The sequence below is a fragment of the Micropterus dolomieu genome, linkage group LG07, assembly GCF_021292245.1.
Source record: "Micropterus dolomieu isolate WLL.071019.BEF.003 ecotype Adirondacks linkage group LG07, ASM2129224v1, whole genome shotgun sequence".
Lineage (NCBI taxonomy): Eukaryota > Metazoa > Chordata > Actinopteri > Centrarchiformes > Centrarchidae > Micropterus > Micropterus dolomieu.
The window spans coordinates 12,808,587-12,836,495 of record NC_060156.1 but is presented as its reverse complement, the minus strand read 5'-3'; the positions used below and the strand labels follow the sequence as shown (position 1 = coordinate 12,836,495).

The 27,909-nt window shown below is 39.3% G+C and overlaps 1 protein-coding gene across 4 annotated transcripts; it reads left to right on the top strand.

Annotated features, from left to right (window-relative positions):
• The first annotated feature begins 20 nt into the window (after positions 1-20).
• Positions 21-27,909, top strand: grb14 (growth factor receptor-bound protein 14). 4 transcript variants are annotated; one of them, XM_046054347.1, is made up of 15 exons: positions 21-170; positions 4,174-4,388; positions 5,758-5,887; positions 18,564-18,720; positions 20,892-21,013; positions 21,139-21,213; positions 21,351-21,488; positions 22,751-22,861; positions 22,973-23,068; positions 23,430-23,492; positions 25,081-25,197; positions 25,547-25,616; positions 25,712-25,799; positions 26,356-26,449; positions 26,574-27,909. In XM_046054347.1, the coding sequence occupies exons 2-15, from the start codon at positions 4,201-4,203 to the stop codon at positions 26,679-26,681; spliced, it is 1,557 nt and encodes a 518-aa protein (XP_045910303.1). In that variant the 5' UTR covers positions 21-170; positions 4,174-4,200; the 3' UTR covers positions 26,682-27,909. The 4 variants fall into 4 exon arrangements, with proteins under 4 accessions (XP_045910303.1, XP_045910302.1, XP_045910305.1 ...); XM_046054346.1 differs by having other exon boundaries at positions 22-170; positions 26,618-27,909; XM_046054349.1 differs by lacking the exons at positions 21-170; positions 4,174-4,388; positions 5,758-5,887 and adding an exon at positions 12,430-12,653 and having other exon boundaries at positions 26,618-27,909.

Here is a 27,909-nt window from a genome sequence, read left to right as displayed (position 1 = left end):
GTTTTACCTGCTGTTTTTCACAGTAGGTAAAACGTGATCACAGTGTGTGACGCAAAGCACAGTAGAGCACCTGTGCTGCACGTGCAGCGAGTTTCATTCCCCGCTGGAGCAGCGATATGAAGACCAGGCTTCAAGGTTTGAATTGGAGACTCCACTTAAAGAGGCACAAGGTAAGAACAGCTGTAAAATAGTATGCCTGCTCAAACAGATATTACCGAGTGGGGTTGAAGCTCGTGTAGAGAGAGCAGGAAGGACTGCGACGAACTGACTTGGCAGTGTCGCTCTGGTTTTGCTGTTGAAGTAATACCTTTTATTGAATTGCAGGTCTTAATGTTTTGTAATGAAAATGAGTGACTTACTATTAGGAATTATCGCAACATTTACCCATACAGTCTTAAAGTTGTTAACATCTATGAAAATAGTTGGACTTCGGGAGAGTATACGCTTTCCCTGACTTTGGTATTTCTCCACTGTTTGTAGTACTCAGCAATGTGTTGAAAAACACCAAGGTCGAGCTTTCTGCCACGCGTTTCCTAATCGGCAGACGTCCCATTCAGAGGCTATTGTCATCGCATTTTATCTTTAAACATGAACGCGTGTTTAATGTTAACATCGCACAACTGTTGTACATTATTCCTACCAACTACATTTCTATGCTACCATAGCACACTTTACCAGCGTCAACCGCCTATGGCGTCAACCCACTTAACATCGGCACCGTCAGTGTTTATACATTACAACGCCAACGTTTGCTATTCAGGAGCAAGAACAGGTCTATGTTGCAACATTTAACTTTATTTAAACAAGATATGAAGCAGGAAATGAGCATTTGCACCTTTCACATTTCATGCGAAATACAGACGACTACGAGTAAATTTCACCTAAGAATTAACATGTTCTGTGATTGGAAACACATCAATTCATAATGCACAATTAATTTACCTCATGTAGTTTAAAAGAAGTTCCCAAAATTATTATCAATTGAAAAAAATGAAATTATTTCCCTGACAAATGGCATTGATTGAATATTAAACAGTATGTAACTGAAAAGATAATTTTATTTTCAAAGAAGATTCTAAGTCTGAATCCAAACTAGGCATTCTCAAAACACAGGCTCATATTGGTACTGTAATGCAATAACTTCTCTTTGGGCATTTGCAGCATATTAAAATAGGACAGCTAGCTGCATGATACAGTTTTGTTTGGTACAGTTATCCTTGCTTCTCCACAACTTTTTACAACATGCTAGACATAACACATTGAATTCAAGTGTGAAATGGCCCAATGCACTACACTATTCTGCCAAGTCATGAGAAATTACATGATCAGTGCTGTCTCACATCATGAATGGGCTAGTGTGGATTTTGTCCTGCAATACAAGTGTAAATAAACCTTCCTTTCCCTGTTGTCTCCGACAGCTGCTAATGCCTCACTCCATTACATTCCACATAAGCCAACCGGCAGAATGCACAAATGCTTTAACCTTTCCATTTCATTAGATGGGTAGAGTGCATCAAGCTGAATGGGACAGCTGTAGCTTGACTAAAGCTCACTGTGTTCTTTAGCATGAAAGATTTTGTCTGAGTTATACCCCGCAGATCAGTTGGTGAACCAACAGCTCACACTTTTAAAACTAACTTGAGCACAACAGAAAGTGCTGTTTTAGAAGGACTGTCTTCTATAATACTAAAAATGCTGGGGTCTGACGAAGATGGACTATGGAACAAAGGAGCACCCAGGGAGGGCAGTAATGCAACATGGGCCATTACATAGCCCTTGGCAGGCGAAATTGTTCGGCTTCATCAGATCTAATGTCTTGAGCTGATACAGAGGTCTTACCTGTTGTTACAGCTGTGACTGGGACACACCCAGCAGCTGCACGTTGTTGGCCACAATTGCCAAGTGGATAGCAACATGGAATATCCTGTTAATATCCAGTCTCCTTGTCCATTGCTCTGCTGAGGGTTGGCCTGCAGGATTACCTTTGCAAAAGTGTGGAGGTGACTCTGAGACTGGACCTAGTTATTATGCATGGATGATGTGGCACCCAACTTTTCTTCAGCGTTTTAATCTAGATATTTTAGAACAACAGTGGGTGTACACCTTACACACCTGACACTTAGCACTCTGGCAGGCCAGCAATTTAAGTCAAGGCACTCCTGGTGCTTTGGCTCTGAAAGCAGAGCTAGTGGCAACAGCCAGTGTCTCATTAGATCAGTTAATCTGTGCCAATGATGTCATTTTTGGTGCTTAGCAAAAGTACAGTACTAAGTAACAAGGGGGATTATAAATGTGTATATAATTGTGTTATTTAATAATTGACTGGCATATTTAATGACAATTGTATTACTTTTACAAAAGTAAAGTGATCTAAAATTTCAATATGTGAAACTAAAACCAAAGTTCATTACAGTGTGGAATAATCACAAGAAAACTGTATCCAGGAGATAAGAAAATATATCCAGGAGATATATAATTTATTTTAGCCATGGCCTGACAATAAGAAGGCCGAAACAACGTTCAATGTAGCATGGAAACTCCATGAAAATGATAGCGTTACAAGGACAATCAATCATTAGTTATCAATATGAGGGAATTAATTTAGCAGTTGTGGTACAAAATTATTGCAATAAAAGAAATCTACCTATTTGTTAGTTAATCACACAACATTTTTGAAGTATTCATTAGCAAATAATTCTTTGTGCAACTATTCATATACTTAAAAAACAAAACAAAAAACGTGTCTTACAGTTATGCGAAACAGTGTTTATTAAGTCCCTAAAATAGATCTGGCGTTCATCCTACACCACTGTAATTAGCTTTTGCATTGAGTGATACCAAAAGAATGTGTTCCAGGCTATGGGTTATTTCTGGACCTCTCATGCTGCCTGGGGTTTCTTGTCCTTCTATCAGTCCACCGAAGGACCTCAACTGAACAGTTTGCCTAAACCCAGCTCCCACTACCCTCTGCTCACCAAAATCAATGTCAAGAAACTAATACTGATGCTGATCGTTTCAACTTAATCCAGAGCAGCAGTGCCACATGGAGGCGCAGATTTGTCTAGTGATTGGGTGTTTATCTCGTGTTCATGGTATGCTTTTAAAGTGCACATAAGAGTGCTCCTATAAAAAGGTAACTCAAGCCATGTAGAGTTGTGCTATTGTGACAGATGCTATGGCAAGTAGATGTTATGGAGAGCCACAGGTCATACAGATCCGTCTGATTTCCATCTCCAAGTAAGAGATTTTGTTTAAGAATAAAACTACGACACGTATTCAGGGAGAGAAAATTCATGACGGTCATCATTCTGAGATACAACATTGTACTATTTCCTTACTCTGTATTTCTTCCCCTTTTTTAAAAGTAAAAACTACTGGACAACTGTGCAAGCTTGTCATATTTACCACCATTATCAAGTTAACCTTGTCTTCTGTTAATGTAGTGAGGTATTGCTTTAACCCTATGCTGCCTCTTTGTCTGTACTCCAGTAGCCTGTCCTCCTGTGGCCAGACTCTGTTACACATTACCTTTCAGAAAGATGTTATCATCGCAACCATCCCCCACATGGAGCCTGTCACTGAATGACACAGCCCACAACACAACCAATCTGCTGGACTGGCTACTCTGTACAACCACATCCCTTCTACAGTGTACTAAGTTTAATGTGCAATTTGGATCCCTGTGCGAAGTCCATGACAAAAGAACAGTTTGTTTTATAGTACTGGCGGCCCTCCCAGACTCTCAGCTATGGACACCCCCTTTGTGTAATTGTGCTTTGTGTGCACATTTACTGCCTTCAATGTTGCAAAGGAAACTATATCAAAAAACAAAAGATGGGATAATAAAGCAACAACATCAACAAAAGACTTGAGGAGGCTGAAGAACTTAGTTGATTATTAGTGCACCACTGTGTCAGAGCAAGGATGACTGTTTTGGGAGTCATTGTGTTAAAAATATCTTTATTGTGGTGGATCATGTTTGGGTAGGAGGGATCGTTTTGCCCCACTGGGCCAGCCTCGTGGGCAGCAGATGAGCCAGAGAGACGTGAGTGCGTGTGTGTGTGTGTGTATTCGCTCTGCTGAGCTGTGAGCAGAGGAGCCCCGCCAGCCAGCTTGCTCTAACTGTGCTCTGCACACACTCCAGTCCAACAGCTCGTCTTTTCTCTGCTCCAGATGATGCCTTGGATTTAGCTGGCCCACATGAGTGATATGAATAACACACTGGACAAAATACACACTTCTGGAAGCCTTGGAGACAAAGCAGAGATTTTTCAGAGTGCCAGTGGTAATGTGAGTGGCTTTCCCAGCCCAGCCCTCATCCCTTTGCGAGCTCCTTTACTGATGCCAAATGCCCAAAGGATCAGAACTACACTCTGCAAGGGGAACAGGTACGACTCATTTTTCTTTACACTACACCATAAATGACACCAATCTATTTTATAAGATTTAATTATGATAAATTGAATTCCACTAAAACTGAATGTAGAATCTTCTACTATACAGTACATTCTGAGGTGTCTAAAAGAATAGTGCACTCTTTGTATTTGCAGGAGTGATACACAGAAGTCCATTTGAAAGCTGTGGTGTAGACTTTTTACCTGTAAACACAATTGGCTCGACCCAAACACAGCTGTCAGTGAAGTATAATGTATTATTTCAACTGTGCAGTTAAAGACCTGGAATCAAATCAAGCACCTGTTAGTTTGTGGGAGATAATTAGTAACTCAGTAACTGCTGTGTTTACAGAACAGTAAAGAAAGCGTTAGTCAGAGAATGGCACCTTTCAGACACTGAGGCCCTCTCATCTGCTAGTGTGCTGAAATCTAACTCTCGTAATCATGATGCCAGTGGCATATTGTAGATGATCTGTTCACACAGTTTTCTTTCTAAATGATTTTAGATGTTTACTATAAGGACATGTTAAATACATTTGAGTAGTAAAGAACAAAACGTTCATCTTGGCTACTCCTTACTGCAGACATTTGCAGATAAGGACAATGCAATCCTTAAGGATTGTGATGATTGACACGTAATTATGATATTGCTGGATTATGACAACCCTTTGATCATGATATTTTTTATGGTGATAAAGTTTCATTTCCTCTAGCCAGCAATTCTCACACGTTTAACGTATATGACCTATATTAGTGGTAAAATCAATTATCTGCCATCTTGTCAAAAGTCAGATTGGTGAGTGGGGTGTGTTGTCTGGTTTAGAGCAGGAGGGGTACATGCACGGACAGCTGTGTGTTTTGATCAGATCTGTCAATTTGTTTATCACTTGCTCCATTTATAGTCCCCATTCCCTCTACATGGGACACCCATAACAGAGGAACCGACAATATGTTGTAACAGCTCTCTAAGCTACAGGTTGTGAAATCAGTCTAGCATAAAGTCTAATACATCATTCCAATGTTACAGTCTAGACTGACTCTTACAAGCAAAATAGGCAGACAAGTGATCTATTATTTGATTTAATCTTTTTGATTTTGCACAGAAAGTTTCTTACAGTATCGCATAAGCTGTAATTCTGTATCTGCTTGATCAAACATTTCACTGAAGCTTACATCTAAAAAGAATATTGTAGCCGTGTCCATCAATTTCTACACATTGCCCAACCATTTAGCCTGACATACTTGTTGCTTTTGAACACTATGGGATCTCCATATAGAATATGAAACAAGATCTGAACAATGCTTGCCGTGTTTTATGCAGCATCTGTTTGTTTCTCTTTCCGTGTCTGTTTTTGTCCTTCAGGAGCAATAAAGAAGGAGAGGAGTCATTCTGTTCCCCTGTTCCAAACCCTTTTCCTGAGCTTATCCCTTCAGCCCTCGCCCCCCTTGTCTCTGAATGTTTATTACCATGGACCAAAAGTAGTGCAACTCAGGTGAGTGTTCCATTTATAGTACTTGAGGGTGTTTGTGACAAAATAAGTCCTCTGATGTAACCTTTTCTATATGCTGCCTCAGTCAGTATAGTCACGCTATCTTTAATTCGAGTGCCAGAAAAACAACTGCAGGACTTATTTAAATATAAATAATATTTAATTGCATATTTACATGATGTTTGGCTTGTCATTTGTCTGAAACTTCATATGGATGGTAGGAACAGTTGTGAGTAGCCTATGTAAATTGCTTGCAGTGAAGAGAGAAAAATGCTTTCATCTCATTCAGACAGTCCCCGCACACAATGTTATCAATTTTGAGAGCCCAGGTTTGTACATACAGTGGCTACTAAACCTAACAATGATCAATGGATGTGATGTCTGATAGCACCTGTAGATATTGTTTGAAATTTGATGTTTACCTGACTAGTGCTCAACAACAACTCATGTATGTTTCTTTTAGCACAGGGTGGCAGATGCTCTTGACAATGACAACAATTCCACATTTACCATTCAAAATGTATGTTAACTTTGGAAACAGCTTTTCACACAGAAGTAGTTATAAGGCTTCTCATTTGCTAGCCAACGGCTGAAATCCCAAACACCACTAGCAGACTTTATCAACTGTAGCTAGCCAGATAGCTAACATATTAATGCTAACCCTGTTAGTTGTCTGAAAAATATGTCTCCAGCTGACTTTTTACTATTTCCAGCTGACCATTTTGAATACGAGAAACATCTCAAAGATTCTCTATACTTCCCCAAAACCAATAAATCATAGGACAGACCTGTTAACCCACCATCACCCTAAATTCTTATATAGTTGCTGCTTGGCTCCCACACAGTGGTTGTGTTGGTCCTGAAGGGGGATTTTTGTAATGTTATTTGTAATACATAAAAATATAGACACTATACTCCATATTCTTTAGATATTGAGTCCTGCTCTTACTACAGCCACACCCACACCACTTCAACATGTGAAGTAATACTAAGCTTGACAGGTCTGTTGTTCGTGTCTAGTTACGGTTGTTTAGCTATGATTGGACAATGGCTGCCCAGAGTGGAGGGGGGGGGTGAATAATCAATTACCACAGTAATTTCAGTCTTGAATATTTTATATTTTTCTTAAATAACTTATGAAAGATTAATTTACTAATAGAACATTTCGGTTGATGGTTTAAACTGCCATAGTGTTGTACAGCCACTGTTGCTTGCACCTACAATTTAATGATTTCATGTCAATAGATACGATAGCTAGGACAGACATTTACGCAGGTGATACACAAACCATGATGAATCTTGTAATTTACTTTGTACTTTTTCTTACTTTTAACTAATGAGTGCAGATCAGATGGAAACGTATTATTATGCACAGTAAAAAAAAAAAATCTGACCGTGTGATTTGTAGTTGATTTTTACATTCATACAGGACTCCCTGCCAAATTCTAAAAAGAGAGCACATTCATTATGTTAGAAAGCTTACAATTATGGGTCTGCTTCAGAAGTGCATGGGTTTGTCTATACATTTTCCAGGGCTGTTGAATTAGTCTGGTTTGTCAACCACTAGACATTTCCTGGATGTGGATCCCTATGCTGTATGCCGATGTTGATTTCAGGTTTTTCAGTATATTTGTGGTGTGTGTGTGTGTGTGTGTGTGTGTGTGTGTGTGTGTGTGTGTATTTCTGTGTGCATGTCTAGCAGCAGGGGGCAGCTCGAAAGCAATGACTCATAGGAAAGCTTGAAATTACATAGCTCAGCAGTTACCAAGGACTATCAGCAGTATTTTACCTCTCTGCTCACATGTTGATTCCATGCTGAGACTGAAAAATACATACAGAAAGTTGTGTTTTCTGAAGCTGAATCTTGTACTCTTGTAGTATATGTGTGATTGCCACAAGATTGTAATCAAATTGGTATTTGTTCTTTTGCACACATTGTGGTAAGATGGCTTGATTATCTAACACTGGAGTGTCACCACTTGATATACAAAGTGGAAGTCTCAAATGAGCCCTTCTACTCTATCTATCTTCACTCAATTCAAGGTTTCACATCCAAAAATTACAGTGAATGCCAATTCTCCTGTGCTCTCACCAACCAATTTTAAAGACTGTTTGGTAAATGCATAAAAAATCCTCAAGTTTCTCAGTGAAGTGCCAAAATTAGACCCAGTTGACCTCACTGTGCAACAATGTGGCTTCCTTGTTAGCAAATCTTAAAGTGGTCCTTATGTATCTTGCTGATGAGGCCTGTGCCTTCACTTCATGGGCCTGGCAGCCTCTCACTTAGTCTTTTCAGCAGCGGTATTGGGAAGACAAAAGGGAGTATGTCAGGCTGACCCGCTGTTTTTGTATCACAATCCTCATGTCACAGGGTTATGACCTTTTTTCAGTAGCACTTAAGAAACCAAATGACATCATTGTTCCAACTGTGCAGCACCCAACCCCTCACCCACCCATTTAACTTTTCTGTAAAGGAAAATTGTCTATTTAGCTTCCCAGTGTGTCTTTTGGGCTAGTAATAAATGATAATCTTCTACTAAGGACAGGCTTAGATTATGAAATGAGCAGCCTAGGAAAATGGCAGTGGGATCTGTAGTTGTGGCAACTTGGTGTCCAGCTGACCACGTTTTCGTTTTACTGCACTTGATTTGAATGGCTCTGCTGAATTGTGGCAGGCAAGACCTTTTGTTTGATGTTGCTTTGTTTCACACAAACCTCCAAGCTTTTTCACTAATGAGAAATTGTTTTATCTGAGCCCCCTGTTAGCCCTGTGTTTAAAATGCCATGGTACATTTCCATAACAAAACCACCAAGTCATGACTGCCACAAAAATCATCAATCAATCATCAGTGGAGCTCCGATACATCATAGGCTCAAACGCAGGAGTGGAGGAAGGATCAAGGCATTAACATTATTGGGCTACTATACAGCGTTGCTCATTCATCATTTACCAGATTGGAATTTCCTTAATGAATGATAAAGTGCTACAGCCCATTACATTCAATTTTAAATAGGAAGGCCATATTTATTAAGCTGTAACCCGACGGGACTAAATGGCGGTGGCAATCGACTACCTAATTATGAAAATAGGTAGGCTATATATCAAATATAACACATAGTTTACTCATGAACCTGTGATTGTAAAGTCACAGTCATAAGCAGCAGGTTAGCCTATTATTGACTTTTTACAGTGGAAAATGTGTCTATAGCTTAAAGTTTTAGACGTCTATTTTACACTAATAAAATCTTGCTTATTTTGTATTTTATTAATGCTGTTAAAACACATTCGGACTATCAGCAGGTAATGGAAAAACTCACTTTTTAAACCTTATTTAGGCCTGTTTGTTTCAGCTGCACCACAGTCATCCTCACTCAGAAATAGTCACAATATCTCCAGTTGATAACTACGATAGGAATGTTCCGATCTGTGGTACTACAATATGAAAGATTACTGTTCATTGATCAGATTTATAGGTTACATATTAAATAGTGATTACTGCAGTAATGTAGACCACAGTAAGTGTTTTCAGTGCAACTGTCCAGAGTCGCAGCATTATACCTAAAGACAGATAAATCCTCGATGTTTGGAGATCTGTCCTTCCTCGATGACAGATGGATCATAAAGCGGTCATGTTCAAAATCATGTTTGGGTAAAAGACTAATGGCCTATCTAACAGGGATTTTAAAGTTTTTAAAGATGTAAATGCGTTCAGATATGTGCTTTGATATCGACAGCATGAATTAGGAAATTAAACGGTGTGTCAGAGAGCCGCCTCAGGCTCCGCAGGAGAGGAGAAGTTAGAAACTGACAGTTTTCCGGCTTATCCTGTGAACCTAACCTCAACCCAAGGAGGTTAGGTTCACAGCATTAGTTGCCGGAGTTACTGATCTAGGGATTATCTGATCTCGCTCTCTGAAACAGAAAACCCAGAGTTTCCCTCATCACAGGCTTAACATACTCAGAATTTTCACTAATCCCGCTTTCTGAAACGGGGCCCAGTACATACCAGTATGGGTATTTATGTGAAAATCTATTGTTATATGTACAGTAGGTTAAGACAACTGACATTTTTAGGACTGATCGGTTTGCATCGTGAATGAATCCGGATGTGTCCTATACTACCTCAACTGTAAATATGCTGTATGTAGGATTGAGAAACCTGTAATGCTACCAGTTGGTCATTCTGAACACAGATCTGTGATGGAAGAACTGGCTTATTGTCATGATACAATGGCAAAATAAATAGTCCAAGCAACTGGCACAGTCTCCACTCTCCAGGAATATAGTGGGCACTGGGCAGTCATGCTTGGACTCTTACCAGAAACCAGAAGCACGCAGACATTGTGGATCCAGACGGTGTTGAGTGTTCAGTTCAGCCATATGACTCAGACGAAATGCCTGACTTTAGAAATGTTATTTCAGATGCTACATTGCACCATGTCCGTGTTCTTCACTCTGAGTTTCAGCCTCTCCTCTGCAGATACAACAGGGTCCTCAGGGCCACACTTAACAGACATCATTTTCTCTCCATTCAGCTACTTAATAATTTGTGAGAACGCTGCTAACTGACAAAATAGAGCTATGCTACAAACTTGAATCAACATTTGGTGTATCAGTGAACACTGTTGTCAAGAACATTTTGTTATTTTTGTTTTCTCAGTTTTTTTTCACTGATTTGAGTGGTTAAATAGTGCAGTTATAAATTACAATGCAATAGTTTAATGTGAGAATCAGAGGAGTTAGAATCAGGAGTCATGGTATGTAAGCTCTACACATAGCTTATACGCCACACTTTTGCACAGTACTGTATGTTTTCCAAATGTACAAGATCTGGTATTATTCCATGGTTTAATTAAAGTGATTTTCAGAATGCTAGTCAAAATGCAGTATGTGTTTGTTTCAAACACAAGTAGCATCTCCCTCTGTCTTGCTAATTAAAGTGTTAATGCAACAAAAAATGCAAACCTATGTGGATTTGGTCTGTCAAACATTTGGTAGTGTATTACACAGCGCACAGCGCAGAGAGTAACAGCGGTGTAACAAAATACTGTACTTAAGTACAATTTTTAGGTATTTGAGTATTACATTTTCAGGATTTCAAGTCTTAATCTGAGCACCTTTTGAGGCAACAGTGGTTTGAGTTGCACATGATCAACAACATGTGCAGGGCTGTGTCTGCCATTGTAACACCTCCAACTTACATTACATCTATTTCATTATCTCCTGCAGATGATTCTTTCTCTACAGTAACTGAGGTTGTGGTTGTTGTCAGTTTAATTTATCCTTTTGATTAGGTTTTATTACGTGCGTTGGTGTTGTTTGCGTCCTGTATGTTATGTGTGTGGACGATGACTACTAGTTTTACTGTTTTTAATCTAAAATCACCCATTTTATACCTTCTCATGAAACTCATTGGTTATACATACCTGCATATATCCACCTCTGGTTGCTTGACTTGTTACTTTGACAGAGCCTGCAAGGGGTCTTGATTAAATCAACCCTGGACAAGGACGATGTGTCTGGAGCTGCCTTTGTTATGGGAGTTGCGGAGACTCTGTTATCGTTCTGGCTCCATTAATTCCAATTCATTTTTAGCTGTGTGATAACCAGCAGCGTCTGCTTGTCTGTGTTCTCACAAGTCAGTGTGCTGTGTTTCCAGATAAACATGAAGCCTGTTGTGGGAGGTTCTTCTTTTCCTCTCTGTTCTCATGAGTTGGAAAGAGCGGGCAATGGTTGTTGCCAAACGTCCAGATTCAGTGCTGTGAAGTTAAATTTGATGACACATACTGTATATGTAGAAAATAGAAATGAAGACCCATGCACATTTTCTCACACACATATTCACAAAATTAAGACTAAAGTGCATTGATAGCGTGTTGATTAGTTCATTTTTTTTTTCATTTCCTTTTCTGATAACACATACAGTATACAAACCCAAAAGAAAAACATTAATTATAAAATATGTACTCTTAGCCTCTATGCTTTCAAATAGCTCATACTTATATGCACAATTTCGAACAAACATGACTGTGTGTGTGTGTGTGTGTGTGTGTGTGTGTGAGGTGTGTTACCAGTGGACACTATTACTACTACTGATGATGATAACTGAATAAATAATGAAATTCTGACAAGTAACAGCACACACAAAGTATATGACATGAATGTGAAATTCTCGTGAATATGCTTATAAAATGTTTGTTCAGTCAAATGTATTGTATGTGTGAGACTAAAAGCTGTGTGTAGTGTCTGGCTGCAGAGTAAGCAAAAACAATGTGATACACATGCTTTCCTGGAAATCTTAAGCTTCTTTGCTGTGTTTTTTAACATTATCGCAGTGCAGAATGTATTACTTCAATTCCAAGTATTTCTGTCCAACATGAGGGGGAAAAAAAAAATGCTTATTTTTTTCAGTTTTGTTTATTGGAACTGACTTTCTAAAAGGAGAGAAAAGGAAAAAGCGTGTACATTCCCAAGGACAAAGGAGGAGTTTCTGTTGTGGGGAGGCAACATTACTTAGTTTCTCACACTTAGTTTCATTGTGAAGGGTGTCACTATTAACTGCTTCCAAAAGGCTACCATCGAAGTCTTTTGTATTAAATACTATATTGTATATTATCATTAGAACTAATTTGTAAATGGTCCTTATATTCAGTTACTATGTATGAATGTTTTTTGCGTAGTTAATTGTGCACCTAAGGCAGAAGCATGAATTTCCATGCAAGAAGAGTCACCTTGCCTGCCATCACACCACTTTGTCTGCAGAAGCGGGTAGGAATCTCTATCTCTTCACATCTTCATTTTTTTCATTGTGAAGCGCTACCTTCTGTTCATTTTCCTCGGACGCCGGCTATATAAGGACTAATTAAGTGTAAAACTTTCCAACCTTTTCTGTTCACTTTAACAAGGAGCATACAAACAAAGAAAGCCAACATGTTAAGTCAGCAGATAAATAGACAGTGTTTTTTTATGTATTGTCGATGAGGCAGTGCTTAGAATTGGTAGGACATACCTGATTGGAGTGTTGGTTATGTGATTTATAAGAGTTGTTCATTTTCACAAACGTAATGTAAATTCTTAAACTTCGGCCCGTTTCCCTATTTAAAACTGCTTTTATGGATTTATAGATTCTTGCAGTCTATCTTCTGATGGCTTGCTCTTACTGTTTACTTTAACATGGGGGTGTTAACCTGTATATCATACTAACATGAAATCACTTGTTACAGACACGGGCAACCTGGAATGTAAACCATCTGGGAAGTTGAAATGCACAATGAAGTGTGGACCTATGTGACAAATATGGTACCTTCTTGTGAACCGTGTAGCATGAGATGAATGTGGTGTTTATAAAATTGTACACAGCTAATTATACATTTTCCATAATTATAAAGCCACCTCATTTATCTTTTGTGTCGTATGTCTGAGTGAAACATGTTTTGCAAATCAAATCCCAACAAACTCAAAATGAAAATTGTCTTTTTCCAGACCGCAGCAGTGTTGAGCTGCTAATTTTTACTGTGTAAAGTAGCAACTAGCTTTCCAGCATGCTTATCTCTGTACCATGATAACATTTGTCTGCAGTTGTTGTTCATCTCCTCACTGGTGCTTGCTGAATTCTCTGTAAAGCAAATAGTGTTGTGGCTATTACTCTGTAGTATACAAGTTCTGTTTCAGCACTGAGAGCACAGGTATCTCAGTTGATGTTTGGGAGCACTTTGCTCAGTCAAGGTGTAAATAGCACCTGGTTTTAGGCATTAGAGAGGAAGTCCTATTTGAGTGTCATTTTTTTAGTTGTTACATTGAGGACCAGGGAGGACATTTATCAATGGTTTGAGATAGACAAGCCTGGAGGCCACCTCCTCACCACCACTCAGTGATAGAGCTGCAGCTGTGGGAGTGCAGTTCAAGGTTAAACCAGAGCAGTCTAATTGGTGAAATGGTTCATGCTGTTCTGTCCTTGAGATAAGAAGGTCTAATATGTTCAACAGGACCATATGTAGTACTGCATACCCAATGTCTGGATTTACTCTGCCTTGCCTATTTTTGTTTTGCATTGAATAGAATAGTTTAAAGTTTATTGCCATTTGCACAGGTACGTTGCAGTACAGGTACATTGGAATTTCTTGTGCGTCTCTGAGTCATCTTTAAAAAGTGTGTCTGTCTCTCTCTCATCTATCTATCTATCTATCTATCTGTCTATCTATCTAAAATTAGTTCTTGCACATTGTGTGTATGTGGGATCAGCTATTATCAATCAAGGAGTGAGGTTCTTTTTACCCTCCTTAATGTCCTGTGCCACAAGCCTGACAGTGGCTGGAAAGAAGCTTTTGTGGAAGCAGGCTTTGTGAGTGCTGATACTCACAGACCTGCACTGTCTCAGGTTGTAGCCTGAGTCCCCCCACTTAAACACAGCGTGAGCTGGGTGATGTTTGTCCCTGAGAATGCCCTGTGCTCTTCTACTTCAACACCGAGTGTATATAGTGTCCATGGAGGGGAGGTCAGAGCCGATGACCCTCTCTGCAGTTTTGATGACCGGCTGCAGCGATTTCCTTTCAGCCAGGGTGGTGTTACCATACCACACTGTGATGCTGCGGGTGAGGATGCTTTCAGCGATTCCTCTGTTGACTTGGGTGAGGGGCTGGCGTCTAAGGCTGTTTCAACCTCCGTCCCCTTAATGATGACATGCTGCAGAGGGGGCGATCTTTTCCTGAAATCCAGAATGAGTTCTTTCGTTTTTATCTATGTTGAGAACAAGATCATAGTCCTCTCCATAGAAAGTGATCTTGTGAACCAGGTCCCTTTACGATGACTCATTCCCTCCTTTGATCAGGCCAAGGATGGTCGTGCCATCCGTGTACTTGATGGTGATGTTATTGTCCTGTGTGGAGGTCATATGTGTACAGTGAAAAGAGTTTAGGGCTAAGACAACAGCCCTGTGGGGTTCCTGTGCTGACTGTGAGCTCAGCAGCCAGAGACCTTCGTTCCCATCCGCACCACCTGAAAGGCCTTTTGTGCACATCATGTTATGTTGCGCTGTCCCCCACTTTATCTCTCATCTCTGAGATGCAGCTCTACAAATCAACAGTCTAGCTGGAATCAGAGTATGTTGGCTTGTGTTTGCATACTGTAGCGATAGAGGCTGACCCATAAATTGGTGGGCTGATATGATTTCTGATTTGGCTTATCACATATACTATAGCTGTCACAATTGATGCAAGCAGGGTAACAGGAATAGGACCCAAATGCAGATGCCTGAGGCAGAGCTGATGCAGTTCAGTAACTTAATGCAAAATGTAGGAACACAGGCTTACGGCATGCTGAGGCAGGCTAGGGTCAAAACCAGAGAAGGCGGGCCAAAGAGGCAAACAAATCTGAGAAAGAGCAGGCAAGAATCAAAAGTCCAATGGTCAGGCAATAAGGTCAAAAACACACAGGTATGGCAGAGAGAAACAGGGAACCAAGACATGAAGCACACAGCAACATAACAAAGGACGATAAATAAAAAAAAAAAAAGAGTGAATAAAAAAAAGTTTTTAAAAAAGTATGAATATTATTGGTACTGGGTCCTATCATGGATGACTGGAAACTTTGTTGCCCCAAACAGTTTCAGCAATTAGACATCTGATTTAAGCAGATTTAAGCAGCCTTTGGTGATGAAAGGCTATTATTTTCAGATAGGGCTAAGGGCGTGACATTGAGCAAGATTGCAAAGTAGTGACCACAGATGGGGAGAGGCGCTACATCAAAGCCAAAGTGGCGCAATATTAAATTAATTTAACCCTAACCTTTTTTTTTTTTTTGCTCATCCCAAGAAATTTGTGACCAATCTGTGACTCAAAACCTGGTATAATGTGAGTTTTGTGATCTGCTGCTCCACTAGATGACAGTGCCACCACTGAAATAAACCATTCATCAGATTTTATCTGAGTTCTGTTGATAGTATGCACTGTATATTATAAAAGTATGTGTATTTCTCCATTGATTAGTGAAAGTTGTCATTTGCTGCTTTTAAATTTTATATTTGTAGTATGCCAGCCTTCCTTAGATGTAACATGAGTAAAAGACTAAATATCAACAAAGTGTGTCCGGTTTGATTTGTTGCTCTGATTCACATTGCTGAATGATGGACAAGATGCTGATATTCCACAAGGTTTTAAAATATCATACTTTAGTATATATTTAAGCCAAAATTCAAACACATGATGCCATTTTATATAACTGGACTATTCCATCAAATGGAAAATCTTGTAATGTTTTATATACGATTTTATACATATTTATTTGTGATTCAGTTTGGAATATCTTTGATGTTTGGAAACCGCATCTGGTACATTTCTGCATGACTCGGGCTTCAGCTAAGTTAATTAGTAAATCTAAAACAAGCTGCCGAGCAGAATCTTTTTTCCTTGGTGCTGTGTCTCGCTTTTAAATAGCTTTTTATAACAAACCATGTAAACACCATTTTGGTGCCTTAGGCCAAACACCCACTATTTGACATCAAATAATTGGTGATAATTATGCAAATGCAAAAACAACAAAAAATAATACTCACAGTAACCATGGAGACAACACTTACATTCACTGCTCTGCTTGTGTGGCTCTGATGTTCACCAGCAGCAGTAACATGGTGATAAAGCAAGTTCTTAAAAAAATCTTAAGAAGTTTCTTTCATAGAAAGGATTTCAATGGGTTTTTTCGTTGCCTGCATGATGCCCTCTACAATCCCTCCAAGGTCTACTGTAGAGACACAACCCGGATTACGATCTGACTGGTGAAACACCTGGGCAACAGTTTGTATGCAAAGTGTCTTCATCTCAGCTGTGGAACACAGTAGATCCTTCAGAGTTTCCATAGGTCTTTACAAAACTTCAATATGTAGTGACACAAATCCTGCTGTGTAACACTGTATAGTCTCCTTGTCTCTCCCTCTTGTAAAAAAGACATGTAAGAGGTTGTCTTGTGCAGTGGAGTTTACAGGCTATGGTCTGAGGGATCCCTGGATTAATTTTATGGTTCAGATAAAATGTCATTTTCAAAGGTCAGTCATTGTCAATATGTGTCTTCTCGCCATCCAAACAAAACTTCCCACAAAACACACTCTTAATATTTTCAGTTGCTCTGTGTTAAGTAATGCAAACATAAAGTACATCTGCAGTGCTAATGCACCAAAAAGGTTTCCTCACCGTCTGACAAGCCCTACCCTGTTCCTGGTGAAATGTGATGCCTGAATGATTTGATTTGGCCAACTCTCAGGAAGGCCACTTCCTCACAGCAAGTTAACTGAGGCCCAAGGTAGATGCAGTTATCAACAGATACCCTGTTTTGTTTTTTAAATCTAGGGCTTGTTTTGCTCTGCTGGTCAAGTTGTCAGCTGATGTTGTCTTTGTCTCAGATTTGGTTCAAAACTATTTTTGGTGATTAACCTGCAGTGTTGTGGTGCAGTATTAACCATATTAAAACAGCTGCTGGAGTGATCTGTTTAATGCAGGTCCTCGTCTTTGTCAGACATACAGACTTATTTTGTTAGGCTCCAAGCGGGTTGATTAACCACTAAATGGTTTACACTGAGAGGTGATGTCATCGCTGGAGGCTCCCATTTGCTGATGACTCCTTGAGGGCGCAAACCTCAGCCCTGTTTGAGAGATCTGACCTCCTTTCTCTCCACAAAAGGAATCAGGCTCATCCTGCCCAGCTTAAAACCACCAATAGAACTCTTTGAGAGAAGAGACACTCTCCCTCTCCACACCCACCTCTGTCAACTTCAGACTCAGTTCACTCAACTAGCACTACATTTAACTAGCACCTTTTGTAAAGTGCTCTGTGGGCTCTTGCAGGGCATTATGCTGGGAGCTCTGCTTGCCATGGGCGTGTGAATGTGAATAGAAAGGGGGTTGGAACCTTCTCTTGCTCTCTCTTGCTCGCGCTCTCTCTCGCATGTGTGAATGAGCAGATTGATATCTTTCTTCTTTACACTTAGCAGTGGAGAAAGGTAGCAGGTGATTTGGTATCAAGCTCCAGTAATACAGATATGTGGAGTCAGGACAGCCCTGTGCTTAGAGGCAGTTTTCTCTAATTGCCTCCTTTCAACTCCACTGCACAGAGCAGAGGGAGAGAGAGAGTGTGTCGTTGCTACCCAGCTGAAATTCGCTGTGCTGTCTGATGCATGTTTTTATGTTTCTTACTAAAGCCATCTTCTGCAATGCTGTGTACTCAGCCATGCATAGGCTACAGTGCTTGCCCAAACTCACAACTCTGCTTGGCTTCAAACAGGGGGGTAAGTTGTTCTTTCAAAATGGATTCATTTAAGTGTTTGTCTCAATGTGGTATTACAAGATTACTACATGGTTTTCTTTGCAAGCTCAAAAATGTACATCCTGGAATATACTTCACAAAACTGGTTTGCTTTTTAAGCGCTCTATAAATCTTTGACTTCTCTATTTTGTAGCTCTTTCATCAACTCTTTCTGAATGTGCTGTTGCTGCAATACAAAACAGGGGCTATCCTAACTGGTGTATGTGGGTCAAACTGATTAATTTGTCTGATACTTTGCTCGCTTTTAATTCTGTTGATTGCATTACTTCAAGCCAAAAACAACACTCTGCTTGTACTCCCTTGAAGGTAAAAAGTATCCCGTACTGCTTAAAGGTTGGAATGATCATTAATTCAATGCTTCTGTTGCAGGTAATCAAAGTTTATAGTGAAGATAACACCAGCAGAGCAGTAGAGGTTCCCATTGACATCACAGCCAGGGACATATGCCAACTGTTTGTCTTGAAGAATCACTGCATTGATGACCACAGCTGGACTCTTTTTGAACACAACTCTCATCTGGGAATAGGTAAGGTTACAGTTTTCTGTATAATTGTCTTCTTTTTTTGCAAGAATGCATAAATCTCGATCAGATCTCAAAATGCTACAATTGTATTTAATCAAAGGATCCCACTGCAAACCAGTGTATCAGAAGCTCAGAGCCACTCTGTCCCTGTACATTGTAACCAAAACAATACTGTTTCAGTTAGTGTTAGCCATTATCTTTTGCAATAAACCTTTTAGCCAAATAAAGTTTTCTTTGAAAGGTATCATTTGAATCTATAAATCAATTTTGAAAACTAAATGGCTTTCTGGCTCCAGGATCATCTGGCATTTGTGAGAGTCTAAGTTAATATGCAGAGTTCAGGTTAAGTGCTATTGTTCAAAATATGCATAAAGCAAATTTGATTTTGACATATAGTATGTACTGGTATTAATCATGTCATGGTAATGTCGTTAGTCTTATGGGCGAGGTTTGCTTGGTTTGGGGGGAGGCGGTAGGTGGTTGGGTGGTGAAATGTGTACATATGCTGTATGTGTGAGTGGAACAGAACACTGTCCTCAGTCATAAACCAATTCGTTAACCAGTCACATTGTGTAAAATATAAGGAGCTGATGTTAGTACTGATTGTGTTTTAATCACTGTGAGGCATCAATTATAGATCTTGCCTTTGCATGTGTGAAGACATCACTGTCTACATTAGCGTATATAGATTCTCGCTCACTTGTATAATTTTTCAATCTTACTAGTACTTTCTGCATGGCTTTTGTAGTGTAATGCAAGACGTTACTGTGAGGTCTACATTTATATGCAGCATCAAAAGCTGTTCGGTGTAGCCATTTATGTTACATTTACTGTGACAGAGGTATTTGAACACAAAAGGCACATTACTTCCATTTGTATTCAAGAAAGGAATGAATGTGAATGTAATGAATATAAAATTTTGTTCTTATTAAGCCAATGGCTTGTTAATGATTTTATTAACACTGATCTGCTAGGGGACAGTATGACTGCATAAAATATTTCTCAACGGCATTTTCACACTATTGCACACATTACGTAATTCATCCATCTGTTCTGTTCAAGTCATCAAGGTTTTTTAATCAAAACTACATATTATTGCTATCCTGTAAAAACCATATATCTAGATATTTGTTATTTGACAGATGAACTAAGGGTTTAAATGTTCCTTTGTGGGAACCCCTGAACTAATATTACTCTTAAATGTGGTGTATTTGATTCTGGAGGAATCTAATAAGAGAGCAAACGGTAATCTAATTAACATTAGCTAAGTTGAGATGGTTTCCCAGAGCCAGCGCAGCAGCTCCAGACAGCGGTACTCACAACTCTTATGCTACTATATCTAACCCAACAATATTATATTTTAAGACCACTAGAAAGTAAGCTAAATGTCCGTGGGCAAGTAATTTAACATTACCTGACACACAAATCGTGGCTGGAATAGTGTTGAGCGGCTCGGACCAGGCCACTATGTTCGTTTCATATTCGGACAGACAGAACCGACAGCTAGCAGGCCGTGAGGACATGTTTGCTGAATTTGACAAAGACATGTATTGGATTAGAACCGCATACCCCACCTTTAAAGAGCCCATTGTCAAAAGGCAATGTCTCAAAGCTCAAGGCTCTTTTTCTTAATGTGGAAAAATAATTAGCATTTTGAGATACATGTTTTTCATAGTATTTAGGCTGTAGACTATAGTTTTTTTGCACAACACTCAGAGTTCATATGTAAAGGTCACATTTATAAATGCTTATTCAATTAAATCATTTACAAGACAGGGCATATGCTCTTTTTTAGAATGATCTTATCATCATAGTCACTTGTTGTTGTCTGACTTCTTGGCTGAAGAGAAAAAGTTTGCCATTAATTCAGCAACCATTTTAAATTCTAGGAAATAATTAATGTTTATGTCGTACTGCTTGACTTGAGAGCCACACTCTCATCCAGAGGTTACCCATTGATATAAGGTTAATAATCAAACGCTGTGCCTCAAAGAGAAACAATATAGCTCTTTTCAGCAAAGCTTTTGCAGACATCATTGCATTGTGATTTTGAGAAGATTTAAACATAACTTTGGTTTGACAGCTGATTCCATTTGGTCTGCCATCTTTTATCCATAGAGAAGTGACAAACAGGTTAACCTGCCATTAATTTTCTTTCCTCCTGGTCTCACTAGAGAGAACCATTGAAGACCATGAGTCTGTTATGGTGGTGCTATCAGGCTGGGGAATGGACACGGACAACCGGCTGTATTTTAGGAAGAATTATGCTAAATATGAATTCTTCAGGAAACCTCTGGTGAGTTTGTGATGAAGTTATTATACATTTTGCATTTGGTATATCCTCTCTTATTCAGTATTTCCTCTACTGTGTGGGTTGAGGAGTTTAATGAGTAATAACTAATGCTGCTTTCATATTGGTAGGACTTTTTCCCAGATCACATGGTCTCCATATCAAGTGAAACCAATGGGATGGTGGATCACTCTCAGCTTATACAGGTATCAAGTTCTTTCTGTTTACACTGCGCTCTCTTTGCCCTTGAGGGCCAACTTTGCTCTGAATCTCTATCTGTTGTTACCTTAAGAATGTATTGAACACACGCATCTATTTACAAGTATTTCTCTACCCAACACAGACCTTTCTCAACTCCAGCACTTGTCCAGAGATACATGGCCACCTCCATGCCAAAGAGCAAAGCAGGAAGTCTTGGAAGAAGTTTTATTTTGTCCTGCGGAGGTCAGGGCTGTATTTCTCTAATAAGGGAACTTCCAAGGTCAGTAAAACAGAATGACAGATAGTTGGATGCATTTTGAGGAAAATCAAAAGCATTTTATAAAAAAAAATTACTACATGGATTATTTGTTGCATACAACTAAAACCATTATGTTGCATGCAATCCAATTTTGATGTAATTGCATTACAATGGTCATGTTTTTCCCCTTACTTGAATTAAATACACATAGCCCTTAGTTTACACCGTAAACATGCAAGATAAAACAAATGCACGGCACCAATTGGAAAATTTAAATTCTTGACTCCATCTATGAAGATACATTCTAGCCCTCTCTTTGTACACAATGGGGGTCACCAGTTCATCCTCTGTATATATCTCACTCGTGTTGTGAGGGGGGCAGTGGAACAGGTTTAGCTTGATTTTCCTTAGGTCAGCTGGCATAGCAGCCGGGCAGAAATAGTACTCCCAATGCTGTGGACAAGTGAAGCTTATACCTAGGCACCAGCCATGCCAACACAACCACTTCTCAACTGCTTTCATTTCCTACAACAGTAGGCCTTTTGTTGTCGAGTGCAGGAAGGCTCTTTGGTATGGCACACACTTTTACTCTAGCAGATTTAACGTTCATCTGCAGTCCTGGGCAGCCACTTTACTAGTCAGTCAGAGCAGACACTAACGGCTGTGGGGTTACTTTAAAAAGGAAGTGGGAACAGTGCGTGACGTGAAAGAAGAACAATGGTAGTCTTTGTGCTTTCATTTCTTGGAAATGTATCTTTGGCACAATGTGGCTGTTGATACTGTTGTACAACCCCTATTAATATGTCTAAATTATCCTTATCTCTTTCATTACATTCATAGATTAACCACACCCAGAATTACTGATAACAGTGTTATTTATAGATAAATATGCATTGTGTAAATTTAAGTGCGCTGCACCTAAATGTTCCTTCTGCCCAAAAGATTAGACTGTTAGCATGGCTTGATTGAAATGTAGGTGGTATTTATCCACAGTTCTTAAGTTTTTGAATAGATGCATGTACCATTTATCCCTAAAAGTAAATTACTTTCTGCATTATTCAAATTTTTTTGTTGTCTTCCTCACCGTAGTGTACACATTATAAAATAAACTGGAGAGACAAGCCTCCGATACTGACGCACAAACGAATACCTACGAATACATAAGTATCCGTCCCTCATATACAACAGATTTACAGATGTGTTGTGAAGATGAATGCTAGACCCAAAATGTTGATTTGATGTTGCCTGAAAGTTGATATCTACTGTACCATTTTGTTTTACAGGAACCAAGGCATCTGCAGTTCATTGCTGACTTTAGTGACAGCGATGTCTACACAGTGTTGTCAGCCAAAAAACTACATGGAGCACCTACAGATTATGGCTTCTGTGTCAAGGTACCATCACTATCTAGAAATGCCAAAAGTGTACAAAAAGGAGCAGAAGTAGAGTATTGATTCCCAGCATGTTGCCAACTCCTTTTTTCTCCCTGTAACGTCTTTCTCCAGTCCACAAAGTGTAGTTCAGCCCGGGACTTGAAGCTGCTTTGTGCCGATGATGAGCAGACCAGGACCTGCTGGATCACAGCCATGCGCTTGTTAAAGGTTGGCTTACTGATTGCTAACTCTGGGTGATGTCTAAGAGGAGGACCGCTGAGTCAGTGCTAGAATCAGATTTAGCTTTGAGAGGAGGTCAAGGGAAACTATTGAGTGACGCTGGATTAGCACTCCTGTTCTTTATAGAAGCAGCATGTGTTCATTGTCTGGATATCTGCTGGATACAGTTTAGAGCATTAGTCACTCTCCTGCTGGTCTATAAATAATATACAGTACAGCCTAACCGACTGTGATTTATTTGTGTCTGCCCCTTTTCATCACTACAGGTCTTTTGAAAGTAGTTTAAAGTTAACATGTAGTTACTATTTGTGATTAGAATTTAAAATGCTGACATTTTTCTGTCTTTCAGTATGGGATGCAACTGTACCAAAACTTTATCCATCCACAGCAGAAACAAAAAGCTTCACCAATGGTAAGCTGAAGGTGTTATTTTCATGTAATGTAATTTACTTGAAAAATTCTTGAATTTGAAAAACCAACTCTGTGCTTTGCCTCATCTTCGCCTTGTGGAGCCTCTTTTAACATTTGCTCATTGTTTCGGGGGGAGGGGGGGTTCAGCCCACAAAGCACTCATCAACCTTTTTTCCAGCCACAGTAGGCAGCTCTTTTTTTTCAGCCAAAAAAAGCTCTGATAAACCCACTTTGTGATACCTGCCAAGCACTAAATGACAGACTGGTCATGTTAGAAACTAGCTGGGGGACATGGTAGAGCATTTGGCTGCTAAAAAGACACTACAATAATACTGGACTTACATTCATTACATGGAAGTTGTATTTCACACAGAAATACAACTCCATGTTAATGCTGTTGGATGTACTGTATGGGTAAATGTTTGCTAACAAATTTACTATTACAACTTAATGTCAATGTTGTGTTTGTAGCTTGCTCCCCTGCTCCTAGGTGACCAAAAGAAAATCAGTTAATGCAACTTCCCAGCTTTAAAGACAATTCCACGTGTTAAAAAGATGTTGGCGCTAACACACGACACAGCAGTATAGTAATATATTTGCGTTGGACAAATGAGGCACCTTCGGTGTGTTAATGTAGATTTGATTTCCCAGAATAGCCTCAGACTCTACTGGGAGTATTTTCGCAGCAGTGAACAAATCTATTTATGGCTTTTGGACATGTTCATGAACCCTCTGCTTTCTAAAAATACTCAGTGATCAGCTGCTCTCAGATTTAACTACTCATCACCTCTTCTCTGCTGTCGAAGTGTCATATGTGACCAACAGCCTCGCCAAGAGGATTAGCTAGAAAGATAAGAGTGTACATGAGTCTGCCAAATGCAGGGTCAGGCTGCAGAATCGTGTGTGGTTTACTTGACAGATTTAGCTCAACATGCTACCTTGACAGATCTGCTTCATAGGAGAAAGAGCAAAATAAATCAAATAAAAGCTGTATTCAAATACATTCCTGAGTATCATTTATAAGCAATGATTAATATCTTGCATCATTGGAATTGGGCAAACTGAAAAAGATGGACGGGAATGCCTCTATCCTCTAAGTTAACACTGCTCACTTTGTTTTAAATTGTAAGCATGGTAGCTGGTAGAGAAACGAATGTGGTAATTTAAAAGCTTCTTGGTAATCCTGATAAGAAGAATTTTGTTGAGTGTGTGCCGTGAGCCACTCACTATATGGCAGCTTAAAGGACTAAAATGTGCCCATGTGTCATTCTTTTCAAAGCCACTAATCTCTTTTCAATGGTATTTTCTGTCTGGAATCATCTAGAAACGATGCAGATGGAGTCACATTACTCAGACACTAGGTGGCAATACAATACCACAAGACAGCAAAAGTCAGTCTACTTCTCTTCCACAGTATACAGGGAAATCTAACCAAAAAAGAAAAAACACTGGGTATTTTGTACTATACATATTTCAAAACATTTTGTGTCATGAGAAAATAAAGCAAAACTCTGAGGATAGATTTAAACAAATATAAACTCATCCAGTCAATAAAAAAGTAACATTTCACTGTATGTGTGCAATTTCAGAGAAGCACCTCAGAGAATTCACTGGTGGCCATGGACTTTTCTGGCCAAAAGAGCCGGGTGATTGAGAACCCTTCTGAGGCGATGTCTGTAGCTGTAGAGGAAGGCCTGTCATGGAGGGTAAGTCCGATTTATAGCTTAAAAAAACCTTCTCCAAGAGACATTTCCCCACAATGTAAACAAGAAAGAAGGGCTAACTGGAGGTTGGTAAGCGATTATGCTTTCATATCATATCTGTTATTACTGAATATAACTATTTCCAGTGTAACAAGAGTAAGAATTTCCATAGTATTTTTCAACTGTATAGAGTGTATTCATACATACAGTGGCTTAACACAACAGAATAAAGCTAATAAGAGCAACAGTTGTAAGCACCTCATACTTAATTATTACCTTTTTTGGAATACAAAGGCAAGAGAAAGAGCATAAATTCAACTAATATTGTGGCTTTAACTCATTTCGCCCGTAGAGGAAAAGCTGCCACCGTCTGAGTGGCCACGGGAGCCCCTCCACATCACAGAGCTCAGTGCTAAACATAGGTTTGTAGGACACATTTTTAGCATTTTTGATTTGCTGCCTGTACACAAGTGAAATTAAGTAATTTGTAATATATTGTCTCTTTGTGTCTCTTTAGCTCTACACTTGGCTCAGTCCTGGTTCCATGGCAAACTCTCTCGGGATGAGGCTCAGCGTCTGATCACTCAACAGGGTCTTGTCGATGGGTAAGCAGTTAGACTCCTTTTTTTGTTTACAATGTGTCCTTAAAGACAGGTCTGTTGGTAGGTTAGACCACTGGGCTGACAGTACATGCATTTAGTACATGATGAAGGACAAGCTTGGTAGTACTGTTAATAAAGGGTAATTTCCCTGTTAAATACATTTAATATGTAAAGAAATTACATGCATTTATTTATTATAATCTTGTGTGGTAGGTAGTTACAATAAATAGTCTTTTAAGAAGGCATACAAAACATTACAATTGCATTATTTTATTGCATTCACAACATTGAACGTGCCTTTACATATGTACATATGTCAACATACTGTACAGAAGTAGACCTCCAAAAAGCAAAAACAAGGGGAGCTAAGCAGTATTCTCTAGTGGTCCATAATAGACTGGACTTTAAGAGACCGTTTGTTCTGTCATTCTTTAAGTGCTTGCAAATGCTGCATAATGTGTTCAAAAATGTTTTAGATTAATTATGTAGTTTAGGAAATCGGGAAATCGGGTAAAAATTAGGATTTTAGAACAGTTGAAAGTTTTCTTTTTGTTTTCAGAGTGTTTCTTCTGAGGGACAGCCAAAGCAACCCCAAGACATTTGTACTGTCACTGTGCCACATGCAGAAAATCAAACACTTTCAGATCTTACCTGTGAGTACAATCCACTGTTTGGATATACAATTCCACAATGTTTTTCATTCATATTCCAAAAACTACCTTTAAATTTGAGCCTCGTCAACTATCTCTTGTGTGCAATTCTTTTGTTTGTGTGTGGGTGGGTGTGGGTGTGCATGTATATGTGCGAATACTTCACTGCAGGTGGATGATGAAGGAGCGTTATTCTACAGTCTGGATGATGGTCACACCCGGTTCAGTGACTTGATCCAGTTGGTGGAGTTTTACCAGCTAAACCGAGGGGTGTTGCCCTGCAAGCTCAAACACCACTGTGCCCGGATCACCCTGTGAACAAGGGACCCAAGAGACCCCTCGAGGGCCCACTTGCTCCTTAACTCCGGGACCTTTCTAGACAAACACTCCTATTGTTCTTGTGCCTTGAAGAAGAAAGATACACAGGTGAACTGATCAGCCCCGCTAACTGAAAACACTGTTATCGTCCACATTCATGCTGTGGGACGTGGCCCCTTCTTTTGAATTTGACAACAGACTGTATAATAACTGACTACATGTGCTGAAGATGATTTGTTTGGTCTGGGGAACATTACTCTTTGGCTCTGGCTCTAATCTATGGCTCTAATGTACACAAGGTGGCTGTAAATCCATTGTGCAAAGTCCAAACACGACTTCTTGTGCTCTTGTTGAGCTGAATGTGTACTGCAAACAGCTTGTGATTGTAACAACATCATGACACTAGGTAAGTGACATACGGTAGCTGGAAATGGAGATTTCACTGAAAACACTTCAACCGTATGTCTTCTGCAGTATGTGTACAGTAATTATATGCACCTGTCAATTATGGTCTCTCAAAGCTTATGATGTTGAATCCCAACAAGGCCATCAACTTTTATTTTAAATTGTATAATGCTGGGAATTGTAATACACAATACCTCTGCCCTGTTAATTTTGAGTAAACCTAAGCTATCTTACTTTTCATTGTCATTGTATCTCGAAGTATTCAGGTATTTTTTTTTTTTTAAAGACAATGATTGTTGTTTTCTATTTGAGAGATAAAATGACCTCTCAGGAAGTGTCACTGTGCATGCCCTGTAAGCTGGACTGCGAATGCTGTAGAGAGAAAAGGACAGGTAAATGTACAGGTGGAGAGAAATGGCACTCAACCTCACTAGTCTGCACTGTACATTCATTTTAAATGTATGTGATTAAATGCAATCTTTGTATTACATAAAATTAGTTGTGAAATATGTTTCAACAAGTTTAGATATAAGCAATTAAGACGGAAATCAGAAATAATGTGTGACTGATTTTGATTATATCTGAATTCATTGTATATTGAAATTTTGGTTTTATATTTTCCAGAGATCCAGGTATACGGTTTGCAAAACATGGGCTGTTTGTATTTTGATGTTATTGCCACTGCTGTGGATGAACAGTTGTTTTCATAAAGCCAACAATACATCTGCTTTTAAAAACAA